This window comes from Aethalodelphis obliquidens, unplaced genomic scaffold (assembly GCF_003676395.1).
Source record: "Aethalodelphis obliquidens isolate GAN/ISIS:26980383/991018 unplaced genomic scaffold, ASM367639v1 scaffold29, whole genome shotgun sequence".
Lineage (NCBI taxonomy): Eukaryota > Metazoa > Chordata > Mammalia > Artiodactyla > Delphinidae > Aethalodelphis > Aethalodelphis obliquidens.
This window is the reverse complement of record NW_020837973.1, coordinates 824,715-842,023: the sequence shown is the minus strand read 5'-3', so window position 1 is coordinate 842,023 and position 17,309 is coordinate 824,715. Positions and strand designations below refer to the sequence as shown.

Here is a 17,309-nt window from a genome sequence, read left to right as displayed (position 1 = left end):
GGACACAGCCTTGCACTTGGATGGGAATGGAGAGGGGTGCGTGGGAAGGGGGGAGTGGAGCAGAGTCTGTCCTGAGGTCTCCACGGCCCATCTCCCAGCCCCACGAGGAAGGCAGCTCATCTCCTACTGTCCTCAACCCTGGCTGTGTCCTCCTGGGTGCTTGGAGTGCGTTTGCTCTGCCCCCCAAAAATGGCTGGAAATGCCTCAGATCTGTGCTCAGGCCACCGGGTGCACCGTGATCCGGCTACTAAATCAGTGCATCCCTGTGTGTTTCTCTTTCATGCTGGTTGTAGACCAAGAGGGAGGAAGCTCTGAGTCCAGGAGGCCATGAGTAAGAGCAGGTGCTCTGTGGCACTGATGTCTTCCGTGGTGGCCACAGCTAAGGAGGCCAATGCCACCGGCCCGAAGGCGGTGGAACTCGTCCTGGTCAAGGAACAAAATGGGATGCAGCTCACGAACTCCACCCTCCTCAACCCCCCGCAGAGCCCCGCGCAGGCCCAGGATCGGGAGACCTGGAGCAAGAAGGCCGACTTCCTCCTCTCAGTGATTGGCTTCGCTGTGGACCTGGCCAACGTCTGGCGGTTCCCTTACCTGTGCTACAAAAATGGCGGGGGTGAGTGCGTCCCCCCTCCCCCGCGCCCTCCTGCCAGCCAGGGCCACACGGCTGGCATCTGGAGGAATGCGGCGTAAGTGGGGCGCAGTTTCCCCAGATGAATGTCCTGGAGCTGATGCTGAGGCCAGGAAGGCAGGGTCCCCGAGCGAGTGGTCAGAGGCACCGTGGCTCCGCTTTCTGTTTCCAAAGGTGACTTTCACTTTGGAAAAGAAAATTCTCCAAGGCCCAGAGAGTGGTATCTTTGGCTGATTTAACCCGTGTTTACAAGCATGCAGAGGCCCGTGGCCGTTGACAGCACCAAAGATGCCCTGGGAGTGTGCCCGTCCCCCTCCCCCTGCACAGCCGGTCCCAGAACTCCCGTGTGTGGGCTTGAGGCAGAAAACTAAGAGATGGGCCAGGGTCACCACGAAAATTCGAGCTGAGAACAGGTTGGTGCCTGTTTCCCGTGAGTCCCCCGACTCTGCCAGCCCCTGTCAGGGGTCACTCCATGCCCCACACTTGGGGCTTCGGCAGGCTTCCTTGGGGAGGGCCTTCCAGGGTGCCTGGGCGTGGGTCGGCGTTTTGGCACCCCACTGGAGACCTAAGCAGGTACAGAAGTTGCCCCAAGACAGGCATCACTCTGGGGTCTCCCTGTCTCCCCCACCCTCCCTGGAAGAGAGCCGAGACAAAGCCCTTATCTGAGGGGGAGCCAGAGGGCTTAAGGAGGCTGAGCCTGCGGGGCCTGAACTCTGTGCCCTGAGCGAGGCTGCAGCCCCGATGGAGGGAGGCTCCACATGCCAGGGGCCGGGCAGGGTCACATCCCGAGGATTCACGGCTCAAGAGGGGGGCAGGGGGACACAGGGCAGGCCCTGCTGCACAGGTGGGGAAGGGACGGCGCCCAGGAGCAAAGCCACGACGTGGGCTGACCCGTGACTTGGGGAGGGAGCTGACCGGAGTCTTGGACAGCGGGGGCCAGGCATGGAGGCAGGAAGCTCACTGCCCCTGCCTGCAGGGAGCTTCAGGGAGAAACAGGGACAGGAGACGGATGACAAGGGTCGTGCCCAGGACACACGTGGTCGGCTGGGACGGCCGAGCCGTCGCCCCAATGACAACAGGCCAGCCCGCCCTCGGCCGCAGGCTGAACACACTGTCGTGTCCCCCAGGTGCCTTCCTGGTCCCCTACCTGCTCTTCATGGTCATTGCCGGTATGCCGCTTTTCTACATGGAGCTGGCCCTCGGGCAGTTCAACAGGGAGGGGGCTGCCGGCGTCTGGAAGATCTGCCCTATCCTGAAAGGTAACGGCGGGGAGGGCCCCTTGCACCCGGCGCAGTGTGGACCAGGGCAAGCCTGGAGCAATTCTGAGCAAGTCAACCCCAGCTGTGTGCGTTCAGTCCTGCTTTGCTGGGTGTCTAGACACGTGGACACATCCTTTTAATGTTGGTCCTACTTTAAAGCTCTGTAATGACTAAGGATTTGAGTGTGTCTGCTTGTTCCCAGGTGAGGCCAGCCTGCAATGGATGAGTAGTGTTGTTTTGTCAAAGGGCTATAATAGTAGAAAAGATAAAGCATACTCCTAGCTCTAGGTCTGTCATCTGTCACCTATAATCTGCCATTCATCCATCTCTGCATCTGTATTAGTTTGCTAGGGCTGCCTTACGAAGTGCTGCAGACTGAGTGGCTTAAATAATAGATGTTTGTTGTCTCGAAGTTCTGAAGTCCAAACTCAAGGCGCTGGTGAGGTTGATTCCTTCTGAGGGGAGGAAGGGGGGGCGCTGCTCCAGGCCTCACTCCTTGGGTTGTGGGCGGCTGTCTTCTCCCTGGGTCTTCACATCCTCCCTGCATGTGTGTCTCTCCATCCAAACTTCCCTTTTTACAGGGACATCAGTCACACTGCACTAGGGCCCACCTCTGTAAAGACCCTGCCTCCAAATAAGGTCACATTCTGAAATACTGGGGGAAAACGTCAACAAATGAACCTTGGAGGCCACGATCCAACCCACAGCACGATCTATCTACCATCTGTGGTGGAGTTCTTCCTTTCGATGGCCTGCTGGGTGAACCCTAAGGCATGAGCCCCTTTCTCCTAGGCTAGATGATGCACAGCTCACCCAGCCATGCAGCTGCAGGGAACCCCTGGCCCAGCTCACCCCACACGCCTCTGCAGGGCGAGGCAGCAGCTCTGGGTTCAGGTGCCAGTGCTGGGCGTCCCCTTAGCAGGATTTGCTCACAGCAGTCAAAGCTTAAGTAAGTCACTGGAACGGCCTCTGGTGCACTCGGGGTTCCCGAGGGCGGAAGCGCAGGAAGCTGAGACTGCGGGCACCTCTTCAGAGCCGGGCAGGTCGAGGGCACGGCCGGTGTCTGCGGGCAGGGCCGATACTGTCAGGGGCGGCGATTCCACCCTGACACTTCAGGACGCGTGAGTTCATCCTGTCCTCCGGGCCTGCCGGGCAGCCAGCATCTCCCACGATGGGCTGCGCAGCAGTCGGTAGTTACACAGCACGAAGGTGCCGGGTCGGACATGAGGCGGGCCCGCCCTCAAGTGACCGTCCTGGGGGCGCCAGGGAAGGACGCCGGCCGTGCGACACGTTTACTTCGGCCTCTTTCCCGAGAAAAAGGACGCTGACCCCAGGGCTGCAGGCCCGCAGACAGAAGCACATTTCCAGCTGTGTGTCCTACCAGAAGAAGAATTTTCTCCAACAAAACTGCCAAAGTGAATCTCTACACTGCAGTTTGTAGAACGTCAATAAGCGGTCTCCAGGGGTCTCGAAGGACTAGTTAAGCCGGAAGAATTTGGTTACTGCAGAACATCAGACTCGAACAGCGAGAGTGTCAGCCCCTCCACGGGGAAGTTACGCGTGCAGCTGCGGGGCAGTCAGCATGGCCTGGCCTCGGAGCCTGGAGACCCGGGCAGACGCCAGCTGGCTCCGAGCTCTACTCCACGTCATGGCCCATCCACGCTCCTGCCTCCCAGGTCTGGAAACTCATCCTCCTGGAGGGCTGTGCGGGGCCAGTGAGGCCACATGGAGAAGCACCCTGCAGCGCCCGCGGGCTGGAGATTTGGGGAACTCGCACATCACAGGACGTCAGCCGTCGAGCCTTGCAATCTTGGTGTTATCAGCACAGGGCTGTTTGTTGCAGATCAGAGAATCAACGCAAGAACTTCTGTGTGTGAAGAAGAGACACCTTGAATGGTTTGATACTAACGAAGCTACGATCCCTAGCAGGTGATCACCTGCTCATTCAGGTTAAGTTTCTCCATAGGATGCCCACTGGACGGGAGGTCGGCATCGCTCCTTGAGTGAGGTGAGGCAAACCGTGCTGTCCTGGATACCCTGATACACGTCTTCCTTTCCTTCCTTGTCTTAAAAAAAAGTTTAACTAATAAAATTGCACGTACTTTCATGTGTCATCAAATAGGGGGAACACATGATAAACGAAGACATCAGTTAAAATGCCCCAAACGGTCATCATGGGGCTGCAGGTCCTCCAATGGGCGATTGGCGCATCCGGGCCCTGCGGAAGGGAAGCCAGCTCTCCGGGGAGCCCTCTTCCCCGTCTTTCCCTTCCCTGGACCCGGGAGTCCTTCCATGGGCCTGACAGCACTGAGATCAACCCGAGAAGGCCAGGCAGTGACGCCCACGGTCAGGGCGAGGGCCCTCAGAGGGCTGTGCCGTGTCCTTGGTCCCCGGCACTGTCCCTCCAGAGGCTGTCGGTGATGCTGAGGGCAGCCAGTGTGACCACGGGGCCTGGGACGGGGTCTCTCCAAGCTCTCCCTCCCTCCCTCCCTCTCCTTCCTCTGTCTCTGTCTCCCCTCTCCCTCTCCCTCTCCCTCTCATTCCCTCCCTGCCCCTCCCCTCCCCCTGCCCCCTCTCTCTCATAGACACACGCACACACACACACACACACACGTGCACATACATACGCGCACACACACCAAGTAGATACGAAAGGCACTCAGACCCACAGCGGAGGAATTCTCTCCTGTTTTCTTCAAAGACCTGCCAATGAGTCTTGCAAGGAATGGGAGCTGCCCCATCAGGGCGTGTCCTCCAGCCGGGGTCCTGGAATTACTCTTTGGCCCCGACCCCCTCTTCCTGCTGAAGCCAGCTCCGGGGCACGCTCTGGAGTGACCTGGCTTTAGTGGTGGAGGAGGGGGCTGTTGTCCCTCTTGAGGCCCGAGGATGCCCCGTTTCAGGTTGTCTGGTTAATTGCCTAAGAACCGCCCCCCCCCCCCACCGTGTGTACGGCATGGAAAGCACCTATTTTAGCGACTATCAAATAATTTATTATATTTTGTGGTCAGTAATATTTTAGTGTGGTTTACCAACTCTCCCTCTTTCTAAAAAGGAATTTTAAGTGGCTTGAAAGAAAACAAAATGCATGCAGAGTTGATATTAAAAATACTGAACAAACTGAGATTTAAGAAAATTGACCTTAAAAGCTGTGATCGAAATTCACACTCGGTCTCGAGCCTCCAGGACAAAAGAGGAACACATCAAGTTTTCCTTCATATTTTCACTGGAAGTATTAGAGGGGCCCGAGCCTGCCACCTCCCTGGGAGGGACGTTTCCCGTGGCACAGAACGATAGAAGAACCTGAAGGGAGGGTCGGTGAGGGGCTGCCCTTGGGCGGCCCAGGGCCAGGGCTTCCTGGGGCTCTGTGGTCCTGGAGGACAGAACTCAGAGGGACCGAAAGAATGGCTGGCGCTCACAGCCACATTCCTAGGAAATCGCTCCTTCACGCAGGCCTTTGGGGCAGCTGGACGGCAGCGCCCTTGGATGGGGGACCCTCCGGGGCTGGTATGCTGCGTCTGATGGGGCAAAGCCCACGTGTCCTAGGAGCCACGCCAGCCCGGGGCACCCTTGTCTCTCTTCTGTGACAGCAAGAAACCTGGCCTGCCCAGCGGAGGGCTGTGCACACGGCGGCGGGTTCTGAAGGACCGGAAGCGGAGGCAGCTCGCTCTCCGACCCCGGATCGGACCTGCTTTAGCGTTTGATCAAAGGCTCCGTTGAGTTCTCCAAACTTCAAGCGGAGGATTTGGTGTGCAGCGCTGTCACCTTCCCAAGATTTCCGGGCAGGCACCCACAGCCGCTCACCACCACGGAACACCTTCCGTGACGCACTTCCCGCCGACGTGGCTGCGGGGCGAGTTCACGGGCAGCCAGCCTCTCCTAAGGAGCTCAGGGAGCAGAAGTGCAGTAAAGAGTTATTTCACATTGATGAGTCCACGTTGCAGAAGGCCTTCTGAAGGAACAGTTTGGGTTTTGCCATCACTGCTACTGAGCGTGTTTTCCAAGAGGGACCACATACCAGGGACTGTTTGCTTTTAAATAAATCACTCCTGATACTGTATCTGTTTAATATCTACACATAAGTAAATTGTAGTCCCTCTCTTTTTGCTTTCAGAAGAGGAAAGAGAATTTTAATGAAGTGTCCTGAGCAGGAAAATAGCTTCTCCTAAGGGCTAGACCCATAAAAAACAAGCCAAGCCACTCCGCGAAGACGTCAGCTTGAAGGCAAGCTCCTCCCTGGACACAGGCGGGAAAGACGGGGCAGGGCGCCCCCCAGGTTCTAAGACAGTGAAGTTACAGTCAGAGCCCAAACTAGTCCTAGCAGCAACGCCGGGAAAGAATGCTGAAACAGGAGAACTCTGCATGGAGCCTGTTACAGTCAACCGCAGTCACGGGACCTGACAGTGCTCGTCCAACACTGAATAGGGAAGAGGTCTCACTGCCAGACCGTCTGTCCACCACAGCCAGGATGTCGCGTCTCCAAAGACTGCTCACCACTCTGTTCTGCTCCAGGAGCCAGGAGCCCCTCAGGGACCGTCAACAAATTCCAGGGCTTGTGATCCTGGAAAGGGACTCTGACAAGCCCTGGGGGCCCCAGCGTGGTCATAGGTGACCCTTGGAGACCCTGGATGGTCATGCATGGTCCTGGGTGATGTTGGGTAGACCCAGCTGACTCTGTTTGCCCTGAGTGGCCTAGAGGGGCATGGTTAGCTGTGGGTGGCCATGAATGGCCCTGGACAGCTCTAGGTAGCCCAGGTAGGCATGGATTGTCTTGGAGGCCCTGGGTGGTCCTGGATGAGCCTGGATGGCTGTGGAAGAGCGTGAAAGACCCTAGTTATCCCTTAGTGACCATTGGTGGCCCTGCATGGCTCTGGGAGGCACTGGGCATCCCTGGGTGACCCTGGATGGCCTTCATGGCCCTATTGGCATGGGTGGCCCTGGATGGCCTTAGGTGACCCTGAGTGGTTTGGGGTGGCCTTTGTCGACGTGATGTTTTGTACCCTTGGGTGTTCCTAGATGGCCCTGGCTGGGCCTGGGTGCCTGCAGACGATTCTGATGGTTTTGTTTGGCCAGCGGCCCTGGATAACCCTGGGTTGAGTTGCCCTGGGTGACCCAGCGTGGCCCTAGATGACCTTAAGTGAGCCTGGATGACCCGGACTGGCTGTGAGTGATGGTGGACAGCCACGGATGGCCCTCCGTTACCCCGTATGTCTGCGGGTGACCTGGCTGTACCAGGGCGTCCCTGGATAGCCCTGCATGTCTGGGTAGACGTCAAGGGCCACGGATGGTTTTGGAAGTGGGCAGCCCCTTCTCTGACCATGACGCGAAGTCTGGGACCCACCCTTTCCCTCGTCTTCTGGCGTGTCTAAAGGCGCTGCCTGGTTTCAGGACAGCCCAGGTGGAGCTGCGACCCGTGAGGGGAGGGGCAAGGGTGAGCTGCTAATGGGGCCATGCTCTCCCCACCAGGCGTGGGCTATACGGTCATCCTCATCTCACTCTACATCGGCTTCTTCTACAACGTCATCATCGCCTGGGCGCTGCACTACCTCTTCTCCTCCTTCACCACGGAGCTGCCCTGGACCCACTGCAACCACACCTGGAACAGCCCCCGCTGCTCCGACGCCCGCGCCCCCAGCTCCAGCCCTGACCCCAATGACACCTTCAGGACCACCCCTGCCGCCGAGTACTTTGAGTAAGTGGGGGGCCTCGGGGTCTGATGACACCCCCGGGGGTGGGAAGGGGGACCCGGGCCAGCCACCTGCCCCTGCTGCCTCCCGAGGATGTGGGGAGGACCCCTCCCTGGCCAGTGCCGCGTCCCGTTCCTCTGGGCTCTTGTGGGCTTATTTCTGACCCCACCTCTAGCAGCTCAGCACGGCTCCTGCAGGGAGACCTCGCAGGGAAGGGAAACTGGATAGGCTGCCCCACCTGCTCCCTGCGGCCCTTTGGGGTCTGTTGGGGGGGATGGCCTGTGACCCTGCAAATGCTGCAGGGAGGAGGCGTGTGGGGCTGGGCTCCGGGGGCTGCAGCACTGCCTCCAGAGGGGGCCGGGCTCCCCTTTCCCAGTCACCTTCCCCGTTCTCCCTCCGCTCATGGCCCGGCCTCCAGCCAGAGGCAGGACCATCAGACAGTTGCCCGAGGTCTTCCCTGAGGGAAGGCACCGTCCCACTCCTGGGGCCTGTGGAGCTGGGTGAGACAGCAGGTGTGCAGGAGAGAAACTGAGCCTTCGGGCATTGGGAGAATCTGTCGTGTGGGGGTAGGAGTGACACCGCCAGAAGGGCAAGGGATGTTCATGGAACCTGCAGACATTCAGCATCTGAAGTTGTGTGTTTCAGATACTCAGGGTCTAAGTCCTTTGCTCTAGAATCCCCGCCACACGTAGGGAACGTATCTCCAGGACTGGCTGCTTCAGAAAGTGGCAGCGATGGGCAGGAACGGAGCGAGGTGGGGTTTGAGGGGCCTGGGGGGACCGCCGGAGGGATGGGGTGCCTTTCTCAGGCATTATTGGGAAGAGCATGGTTAGCGTGCGGACGAGGGTTGTGTGTGATGGGACTTGTTTAATTTTTTGGAAGATACTCTTTTGGGCAGTTTGGGATTAGAGAGTGAAGGAGTCTGGGGAGGGCAGGGAGGGAGGTTCCGCAAAGCGGGAAAGAGAGGGGCCACTGAGAACCCGCCTGCCCGGAGGAGGGAGAGTCCAAAGCTGGGGCGTGAGGGCCTGGGTCTCCAGGAGCTCTCAGGAGGGGGCGAGCGGGTTTCAGAGGACGGGCTGGAGACGAGAGTCCACCTGGGATGGGTCCCATTAGATCTGCCTGAAAGACACCAATGCGGACGTACCCGTGAGAAACGGAAACCCAGGCCCTGTCACCTGAGTGTGTGGGCAGGACACAGAGCGACAAACAAGCAAGAGGTGACAGATTCGTCCAAGCAGAGGAGAGCCCAGCGTTCAGCAGAGCTACCTGTGCATTCTCAGGGGCTCGTTGCCAGCCGGTTCATTACTGCATTTCCCAAACCTAAGAGCATCTCATGGACAGGTCAAAGCCCGGGCTGCAAGTACTCTCACCAATGGCCCAGCTCTCAGGTTTCGTGTGTGATGGGAGACGGGGGACCAGAAGAGAGAGAGGGAGGGGTGGGGACCCCTGCACCAGAAAGCAGACATGGCTGTGGGCGAGCACCTGGGAGCATCCCACCCGTCCCACCACTGACAGACGTGCAGAATCAGCTCTCGCTAGAGTTGGGTTTAAGTTATCATTTCACCAACAAAACGATGGCTAAGTTTTTAAGCTAGTGTGTCTTTTACAATTTTAAGATGGATTTTGGTGCAATTTAGAATGTTTAGAAAGCTTTAAGAGATATCAAATGTGTCAGGTGAGGCCATTTGGGGATACTTACCTTTTGTTTGGGAGGTGTGGAAAGAGTTGATTTAACTAAATGATTTTTCAGGTGAGAAAAATAGAGGGAAAAAAACTGATTAGTCAATGATTTATTATTAAGAATGCTAGAAGGAAACATATGTGATAGGTGAATTAAAAAAAAAAAAAAGAGCTCACTAGTGAAGTCTGTTTGGAAATTCCAAGTCTGGAAGAGAAAGATTGAGCTGGAAAGCTGCCTGAACCCTCCACGTAAAGGGCTGTTAGCAGGAGCAGATGTCCAACCGTATTTGGAGGTGACCCTGGGACAAAGGCGGGGCCTTTGAAGGTTTACGACGAAGTCATAGATCATTAATGACACGATGAGTTATTAAACTGAACTGATGACACGCCAGGTGATTTCACTAACGGTGGTGACTGGGTTTCCCTGAGCCAGGCCCCACTGAGTGTCAGGTCTGCAAGGGTTTTCTGGAATGTAAACCCACTTTATAAAGCGGATCTTTGTGGAAAGCATTACATGTTCTTGAAGGCACATGTAATTAGGGAGCTCACATCCCACCATGAAATTCCAGGATAACTATAATCATTGAAGTAGTAAAGCTGTAAGTGCTACGGAGTGCATGTGGGCTTCGGAAACCCCAAAAGATTGGCCCCTGTAACTCCAACTAGTGTTAAATTTCCCTCAACTCCATAAACACTTATTAAAACCACCTTCACCTACTTCCTACTATAAATTAGAACGCGATATATTTAAAGCTACAAACTTGCCTCTAAGAGACTGCTTTAGCTGCCTCCTGCACGTTTAGTATGTTGTGTATTCAAGTATTCCCTGATCTGCCTTGTGATTTCTTCTTTGATTCCCAGGAGATTTTTAGAAATTTGTTGTTTGACTTTAAAATACTTGGAGGTTTTCTAGATATATTTCTGTTATTGTTTTCTAATTTAATTCAGATTTGGTGAGATAATATATTTTAAAACCTCATTATTCCTAAATATACTGAGATTTGTCATATTGTCCAATATATGGTTTATCCTGGTAAGTATTCCACGTGCACTTAGAATGTGTATCCTGCTGCTGTTGGGTAGACATGTTGGCTAGGTCCTGTCAGCTCCTAGTGCTGTTTAAGTTTTCTACATCCTTACTGTTTATTTGTTCTATCAGTTACTGTGAAAGGGGTGTTGAAATCTCAATTATAATTGTGGATTTGCCTATTTCCCTTCACAGTTCTATCAGTTTTTGCTTCATTCATGTATTTTAAAGCTCTGTTCTAAAGTGCACACATGTTTATCAAATCTTTTAATTGAGCCCTTTTCCATTATGAAATGTCCCTCTTGGTACCATTCCTCATTCTTTTTTTTTTTTTTCTTTTTTTGGCTACATTGGGTCTTTGTTGCTGCGCGCGGGCTTTCTCTAGTTGCAGTGAGTGGGGGCTACTCTTTGTTGCGACACGTGGGCTTTTCATTGCGGTGGCTTCTCGTCGCGGAGCACAGGCTCTAGGCACGCGGGCTTCAGTAGTTGTGGCACGCGGGCTCAGTAGTTGTGGCTCGTGGGGTCTAGAGCGCAGGCTCAGCAGTTGTGGAGCACAGGCTTAGTTGCTCCGCGGCATGTGGGATCTTCCCAGAGGAGGGCTCGAACCCGTGTCCCCTGCATTGGCAGGCGAATTCTTAACCACTATGCCACCAGGGAAGTCCCTATTCCTCATTCTGATGTCAGCTTTGTCTGATAGTAATACGATTGCTCCAGCTTTCCTATGAATAGTGTTTACATGGGATATCTTCTCCATCCTTATGTTTTAAATCTATATGTATCATATTTGAAGTGGGTTTCATGCAGACAGCACAGAGTTGGTTGTTGCTTTTTTATTTACTATGACAATCTCTGTCCTTTAATTAGAGTGTTTCCAATCAATAATTATCGGCATGGTTAGGGTTTAGTCTTTCGTCTTGCTTGTCCCGCCGGTTCATTGTTTCTTGTTTCCTCTGTTTATTTTCTTTGGAATTAATTCAGTATTTTGGCTTCCGCTTTACCTGCTCCATTTGCTAATAAGCTCCAGCTCTCCTTTTCTTGTTTTGGTTTCTTGGCCACACCACACGGCATGTGGGATCTTAGCTCCCCGACTAGGGATCAAACCCGTGGCCCCGGCTTTGGAAGCGTGGAGTCTTAACCACTGGACCACCAGGGAAGTCCGTCTAGCTCTCTGTCTTCATTTTTAGTGGCTGTTACAGGGTTTGCAATCTGCGTCTCTAAGTTATCACAGTCTACTTGCTCCTGACCGTGTGGCCCTGGGCCAGGGCTGGGCTTCTGTGGGCTCCCAGCGTGCGGTGGCCCACCTGCTCTGCTCACCTGGAGGGTGGGCCCTGCGTCTCCACTAAGGCTGGGGTCCTGGCCTTTCTGGGGTGGGGGGCGAGGGGTGGGGGTCTCCATCAGGCCAGGTCCCTGCTGCCATGCCGAGTGGGGGAGGGCAGTTCTCTGCACAAGTGCAGCCCCCTGTTCCAGTTCTGGGCAGGGAGGCAGCCCCCCCAGGACCCCCATCTCCTTCCTCTCCAGGCGCGGCGTGCTGCACCTCCACGAGAGCCAGGGCATCGACGACCTGGGCCCTCCCCGGTGGCAGCTCGCATCCTGCCTGGTACTGGTCATTGTCCTGCTCTACTTCAGCCTGTGGAAGGGAGTGAAGACTTCTGGGAAGGTGAGGCAGCAAGGCTCGCCAGCTGGGGAGTGGACAGGTGGCCGTGGTGGGTTGGGAGTGGACAGGTGGGCCGTGGTGGGTTGGGAGTGGACAGGTGGCCATGGTGGGTTGAGGAGTGGACAGGTAGGCCGTGGTGGCTTTGGGAGTGGACAGGTGGCCGTGGTGGGTTGGGACAGGTGGCTGTGGTTGAAGAATGATGTCAGGAGAGTGCTTTCAGCGTGAAGACAAGCACAACAAAATATTTTTGCTGATGAAAATATTTTGGTCCTTATCTGGGCGCCCAGAGCAACGACGACCAGAATGCCCCGTCCCTCGGGCTCACACCTGCAGTGGCTCTCCAGCGCCTGAGGGTCTTCCGACGGCCACAGGGGCTCTCCTCCACACCCCCGCGGCCCAGAGTCCATCTTCCACAAGTGAGCCAGGTGCCCATTTGCACAGTCAGTGCAAATCACTCACATCTGCCTCATCAGGAGTTCAGCCAATGCTGCCTCCTGCCAGAGCCCAAGTGCAGAGAAGGAGGGCTCCTTCCTTGCCAAATTGTTTGTCCATTTTAATCCCCGGGAAAGACAACATACAGGATAGAAGGCACTGGACAGTCTCGCTCCAGGAGGCATTTTTTGAGCTGGTGTCCTGTGACTGTTTGGGCGCCGGGCTTCCCAGTCTGAGGTCCCCCTCTCTGAGCACAAACCATGAGGGTGGCCGGGGGCCGGTGCGGCCTGGTGACACTGTGCGCTCCCCAGGTCGTGTGGATCACGGCCACCATGCCGTACGTGGTCCTCTTTGCGCTGCTCCTGCGAGGCGTCACCCTCCCTGGGGCCGTGGACGGCATCAGAGCGTACCTGAGCGTGGACTTCCATCGGCTCTGCGAGGCCTCGGTGAGCGCGCCCTCCGCTCGCGGCCCCAGTCCTTGTGGGTCACGGGGCTCTACATCCCAGGCAGGAGACCCCAAAGGCTCACTCCCCCCGCTGTGTGCTGGGCCCACCGAGCAGAGTTCCCTGTCCAGGTGACGAGGGGCCGTGTGGGCACAGCAAGCAGCTGAATGGACCAGAGTAAGGACATTAGGGGAACAGGTCACCCAGGTTTCTGCAGGGAGAGAGCGGGAGTCGGCTGCCTCTCGACCTCTTCGCCGTGGGCCGTGCTCTCCCTGGAGGAACGCTCCCGGCTCCTGGGATGAGCACCTGTGGGGCCGCCCGGTCTGTGCCCGAGGCTGTTGCCGCTCAGCTGGATCCAGCCGCAAGCTCTGGCCCCGGATGCATCCTCGGAGCTGGGCTGAGGCTGCGTGAACTAGGGTCCCCCTCGGGGAGCCAGACCTTGATGGTCAAGCACCCGGCGCCCCCGGCATAAAGGCGCGATGTGACCGCATCGTGGCCAGAACTTACTCCACAGTCAGGCTGCAGGTTTCTTCAGCAAAGGAAGAAGTAATTCTGCGTTGAAATATGAGAAGACAACCTCATGAAGAGAGGAGGCTCTGCCGGGCAATGGCGGGGCGGCGGTGGGTGGCGAGAGAGAGAGAGAAAGAGAGAGAGAGAGAGGCAGCAGCATCGCAGGGAAACAGGCCCAGAAGCAGGGAGGCTGGGCGGGAGGCAGGGTCACTGGAAAATCAGGTGGACTAGACTGGGCAGAAGGAGGGGCCCCAGTGGCCACCCAGGGAGGCTGAGCTACCGGGAGCAGCACGAGGGCGAGGGCGTGGGGCCCGGGCCTGACGCTGCCAGGTTGTGAGAGGGTCGGCTGTGGGGCTCATCGGGCCGGAGGAAGCACCGCCTGGGGCAGCAGTGGGCAGGAAGGGCGAGAAGGGGAGGCAGACGTGGCTCCGACCCCAGGAACCGTGGGAATGGGGGGCACTGGCAGGGCGGAGGTCGGGCGCCGAGGGGCAGCGAGAGGAAAGCCCCACGGTCTCGGCCCCACAAGCACACAGGCGAGGGCAGCCGTGAGCAGGGCACCAGCCGGGCAGCCCACCCGAGGACCGAGGCTGTGAGGGCAGCACACGGGTCTCCACGGACAGCTAAAGGCAGAGTCCATCCAGCAGCGGGTCCGGGGCCCCACAGCTGCAGAGCCGAGCCCGGGGAGCTGAGAGGTCAGCAGGGCATCCGTCCTCAGGAAAGCCCGTGGCAGCTGGGGGGTGCTGGCAGGAGGAGGTGGCCTTGGGCATCCAAGGCCAGCTGGGCGTGATCTGGAAGTCAAAGAGAAGTGGGGCGTCAGGAAGGACAGGCGGCGTGAGGGTGCGCAAAACAGGTGTCAGGGGTGTGAAGAAATCAGAGAAAAGTAGGAACCGGTGGTTGTCCCAAGCGAGGTAGATTGGCAGATGGACGAGACAGATAATAGGTTTCAGTGGACGGATGATGGATCATAGGCAGACAGGCAGTGGATGACAGATGGATGACAGAAGGACAGGCGTAGGTGGTGGGCGACGGAGACACAACAGGACTGGACCTGACCTGAGTGTCCCTGCCTCTAACAGTCCCGTCAGCTAGGGAGGGGAAGAGCAGAGACCAGGACAGAGCAGGCCCACAGCACTGGGCTCCTGGGAGACCACAGTTCCCAAAGGACAGGTCTATGCAGTCCCCAGCGCAGAGGCTGGGGCCGTTCCTGGTGCCCCCGTGGGGTTCTGGCTGACTCTGCACCACGTCCTCCAGGACAGAGCAGGGCCTGGGCCTCACCCGCTGGGCGGCCGTCCTGAGCCGTCCTCCCAGGACTGCTCCGGGCCCAGCGGCTGCCTGTACACCCTCTCCCAGGCTCAGGACAGCCTCCCTCAGAGACTGAGCGGCCCCGGCACCCTTCCCCTGGGGCTTGGCAGTGGGGGGCCAGGTCCCACAGACCCCGAGGGGATGTGGTTGGGGACTGGCCCAGATCGGGGTGCAGGGCCCCAGCACCGTCCCAGGCTCATCCCTGCCCACCTCCTGGGGGTTCAGCCATGATGGCTCAGTCCAGAGGGGCTGAGGGAGGGGCCTGGCCAGGTCCTCACTGGTCCGGGCCGGGTGGGAGCAGAGGTTCCACTGAGGGGCCGGGCCAGCAAGCGGATGGGGCGGAAGTAGCCGTCGGCTCCGTCCCTTCTTGTGCCCCTGGCAGCGGGGACCCTGTGCTGCTCTGACATGGAGGCTGCCCTGCGTCCTGGGGCCATTTCTAGACCCCCATGGGGATGAAGGGGACTGCCTTTGGGGTCAGCGCCACTGTCCTCAGTGGCATCCAGAGGCCCGGCCCTTTCAGGCCGTCCAGACTCTCAGTCGTTCATCTGCAGCTCTCGTGGAGCTGCTCCAGCGGACGGGCGGGGTCTGGGCTGGACAGAGTGCTGTCTGGGAGGGCTCCATGCCAGCAGGAGAGAGGAGGACGGGAAGTAAAGGAAGGGCAAGTCCAGGCCAGTTCTGAGAGGCTGCCCAGGCGGGCCCCAGGGTGGACCGTGGCCTGGGTCTGGAGCTGGGTCCTAGGAGCGGCAGTGAGCAAAGGCCTGGACAGATGGCTGGGAGGCGTAACCCGATGGGTGAGCTGCACGTGCAAAGACTCTGGGGTGGCCGCTGCCCACTGTGAGGACCTGGGGTTGAGAGGAGACAGGAGCCCCCCGGCGACACCGCCTCCTGTCCACAGCTACCTGCCCAGACGAGCTGGCTGGTGACCAACACGAGGGGACCCCTCGGCCCCCTGCCCACCCGGCCACTCTAGGCCTTGAGCTGGGAAATGCTGTCCCCAGTGCTGGGGTGACCCCAAGACTGGGCGTGCTGCCCGAAGGACTGAGCACCACTGGTCCTGGCGTGTGGGCTCCACGTCCAGCCCCCTCACTCAGTCACACTCAGGCCAGCGGCCCTGTGTCTCCAGCTGGGGAGCTCTGGAGTCACTGCCTGAGGACCTCGGCCCACAGGCCTGCACCACGGGCTGTGGAGACAGCCCCCGGGACCTTCCGGCACAGCAGGTCTGACCAGGCCCCCAGGGTGGGCTTCCACTCTCTTCATCCCTGCCCCAGGCTATGCAGGGCCAAGGGGGGCCCACATCGCCATCACCAGCTGGTCTCCACATCACCCTGACCAAGAGGGTCGTGTCTGACTTTTAAAATGCCTCCTTGGTCCAGTATCGACTGCAGGCCTTCACTTGTCATGTGTGTTGGCACCCGGATGTCACCTGTGCCACCCCCAGCAAGCGCACAGTGTCAGAGCCACGGTCAGCTCCACAGGGCTTTCTTCACGTCCCGCCGCGTGCTCACCCTGCACTCACATGTGCTCACCGTGCGCTCACCGTGCGCTCACGATGTGCTTCCATGGGAAGGACAGAAAGCGCGTGTTGGCGGGCACGTGTCTGATTGAGGCACGCACGCCACACAGCATTTTCATAAATTACTGCTGTTACCAGGGTCACGGGCCAGACCAACCCTCACCAGCTGGAGTAATGAGAAACCGCAGGTCCCGCAACAAGACGCAGCCCCCTGTGTTTCAGGCTCTCTCGGGCCAGCAACGCGGGAAAGGTTTATTCCCTGAGATGACATTTGCTTGTTGACAACGATGTCGAGTTTAAGTTCGACCCTGTTCCCTGGAGCCCCTGGCAGCGAAGGCGTGGCCGTCTGTGGGTCTACCCCAGTGGGTCCACCCCATGACCACTCCCTGTCCTCGGGCTGGCCGAGCCCCCCGCAGGGACCTCTCACCGCCGCTCTGTCTGTGTCCCTGCTCCGCGCAGGTCTGGATAGACGCCGCCGTCCAGATATGCTTCTCGCTGGGAGTGGGGCTTGGAGTGCTCATAGCTTTCTCCAGTTACAATAAATTCACCAACAACTGCTACAGGTGAGTCCCGGGCTCCTGTAAGAGGCTCTGCAGAGCCAAGTGGGGGCACAGCTGATGTGGGGGGGCATCGCTGGCTTTAGGAGATAATGTGTCCCTGGATGAAGGGAGGGGGAAATGAGCTGTGCTTGCAACTCAAAGCAAATGGCTTTTAAAGTGGAAACCGAACAGGAAAGCTCTAGGCTCAATGCTGACTGTGGCTTTAAGGGAGCATCAAAGCAGTGGAGATGCTGATCGCCTCGCTGGGAGGAGGCGTCCGGGACCCCCCCACACACCCAGGCCCCTTCCTCTGCCCCCTGCTCCATCCCCTGCCCCACCCAGCCGGCCTCATCCTCCCAGCACTCAGGGTGGGTCTCCTCCCCCACGTGCCCCACGAGGAAGGGCCTGCATGTGTCCCCACCCGGCCCACACCTAGGGATCCTGGGCCCCAGGGGCATCCCAGACTGTGCAGAGGCCGCCGGGGACCCGGCACCGGGACAAGCCGGAAGGTGGCTTCACTGTGCGCCCAGGGCTCTGGGGCCTCCCCGCCCGGATGACCTGAGTGACCTGCAGCCGCTTGCTGGCCCTGAAATCCTTCTGAAAACAGAGAAAGAATTTCATCCAGGACTGCTTTCTTT

General features: G+C 58.1%; 1 protein-coding gene across 1 annotated transcript in view; it reads left to right on the top strand.

The window, feature by feature from the left end:
• The first annotated feature begins 305 nt into the window (after positions 1 to 305).
• Positions 306 to 17,309, top strand: part of SLC6A3 (solute carrier family 6 member 3) — a 34,535-nt gene continuing 17,531 nt past the window's right edge. Inside the window, exons 1-6 of the mRNA XM_027125451.1 lie at positions 306 to 613; positions 1,756 to 1,887; positions 7,351 to 7,576; positions 11,797 to 11,935; positions 12,676 to 12,810; positions 16,592 to 16,695. Coding sequence (XP_026981252.1) covers positions 328 to 613; positions 1,756 to 1,887; positions 7,351 to 7,576; positions 11,797 to 11,935; positions 12,676 to 12,810; positions 16,592 to 16,695 — 1,022 coding nt within the window. The 5' untranslated portion in view covers positions 306 to 327. The remainder of the gene's footprint in view (positions 614 to 1,755; positions 1,888 to 7,350; positions 7,577 to 11,796; positions 11,936 to 12,675; positions 12,811 to 16,591; positions 16,696 to 17,309) is intronic.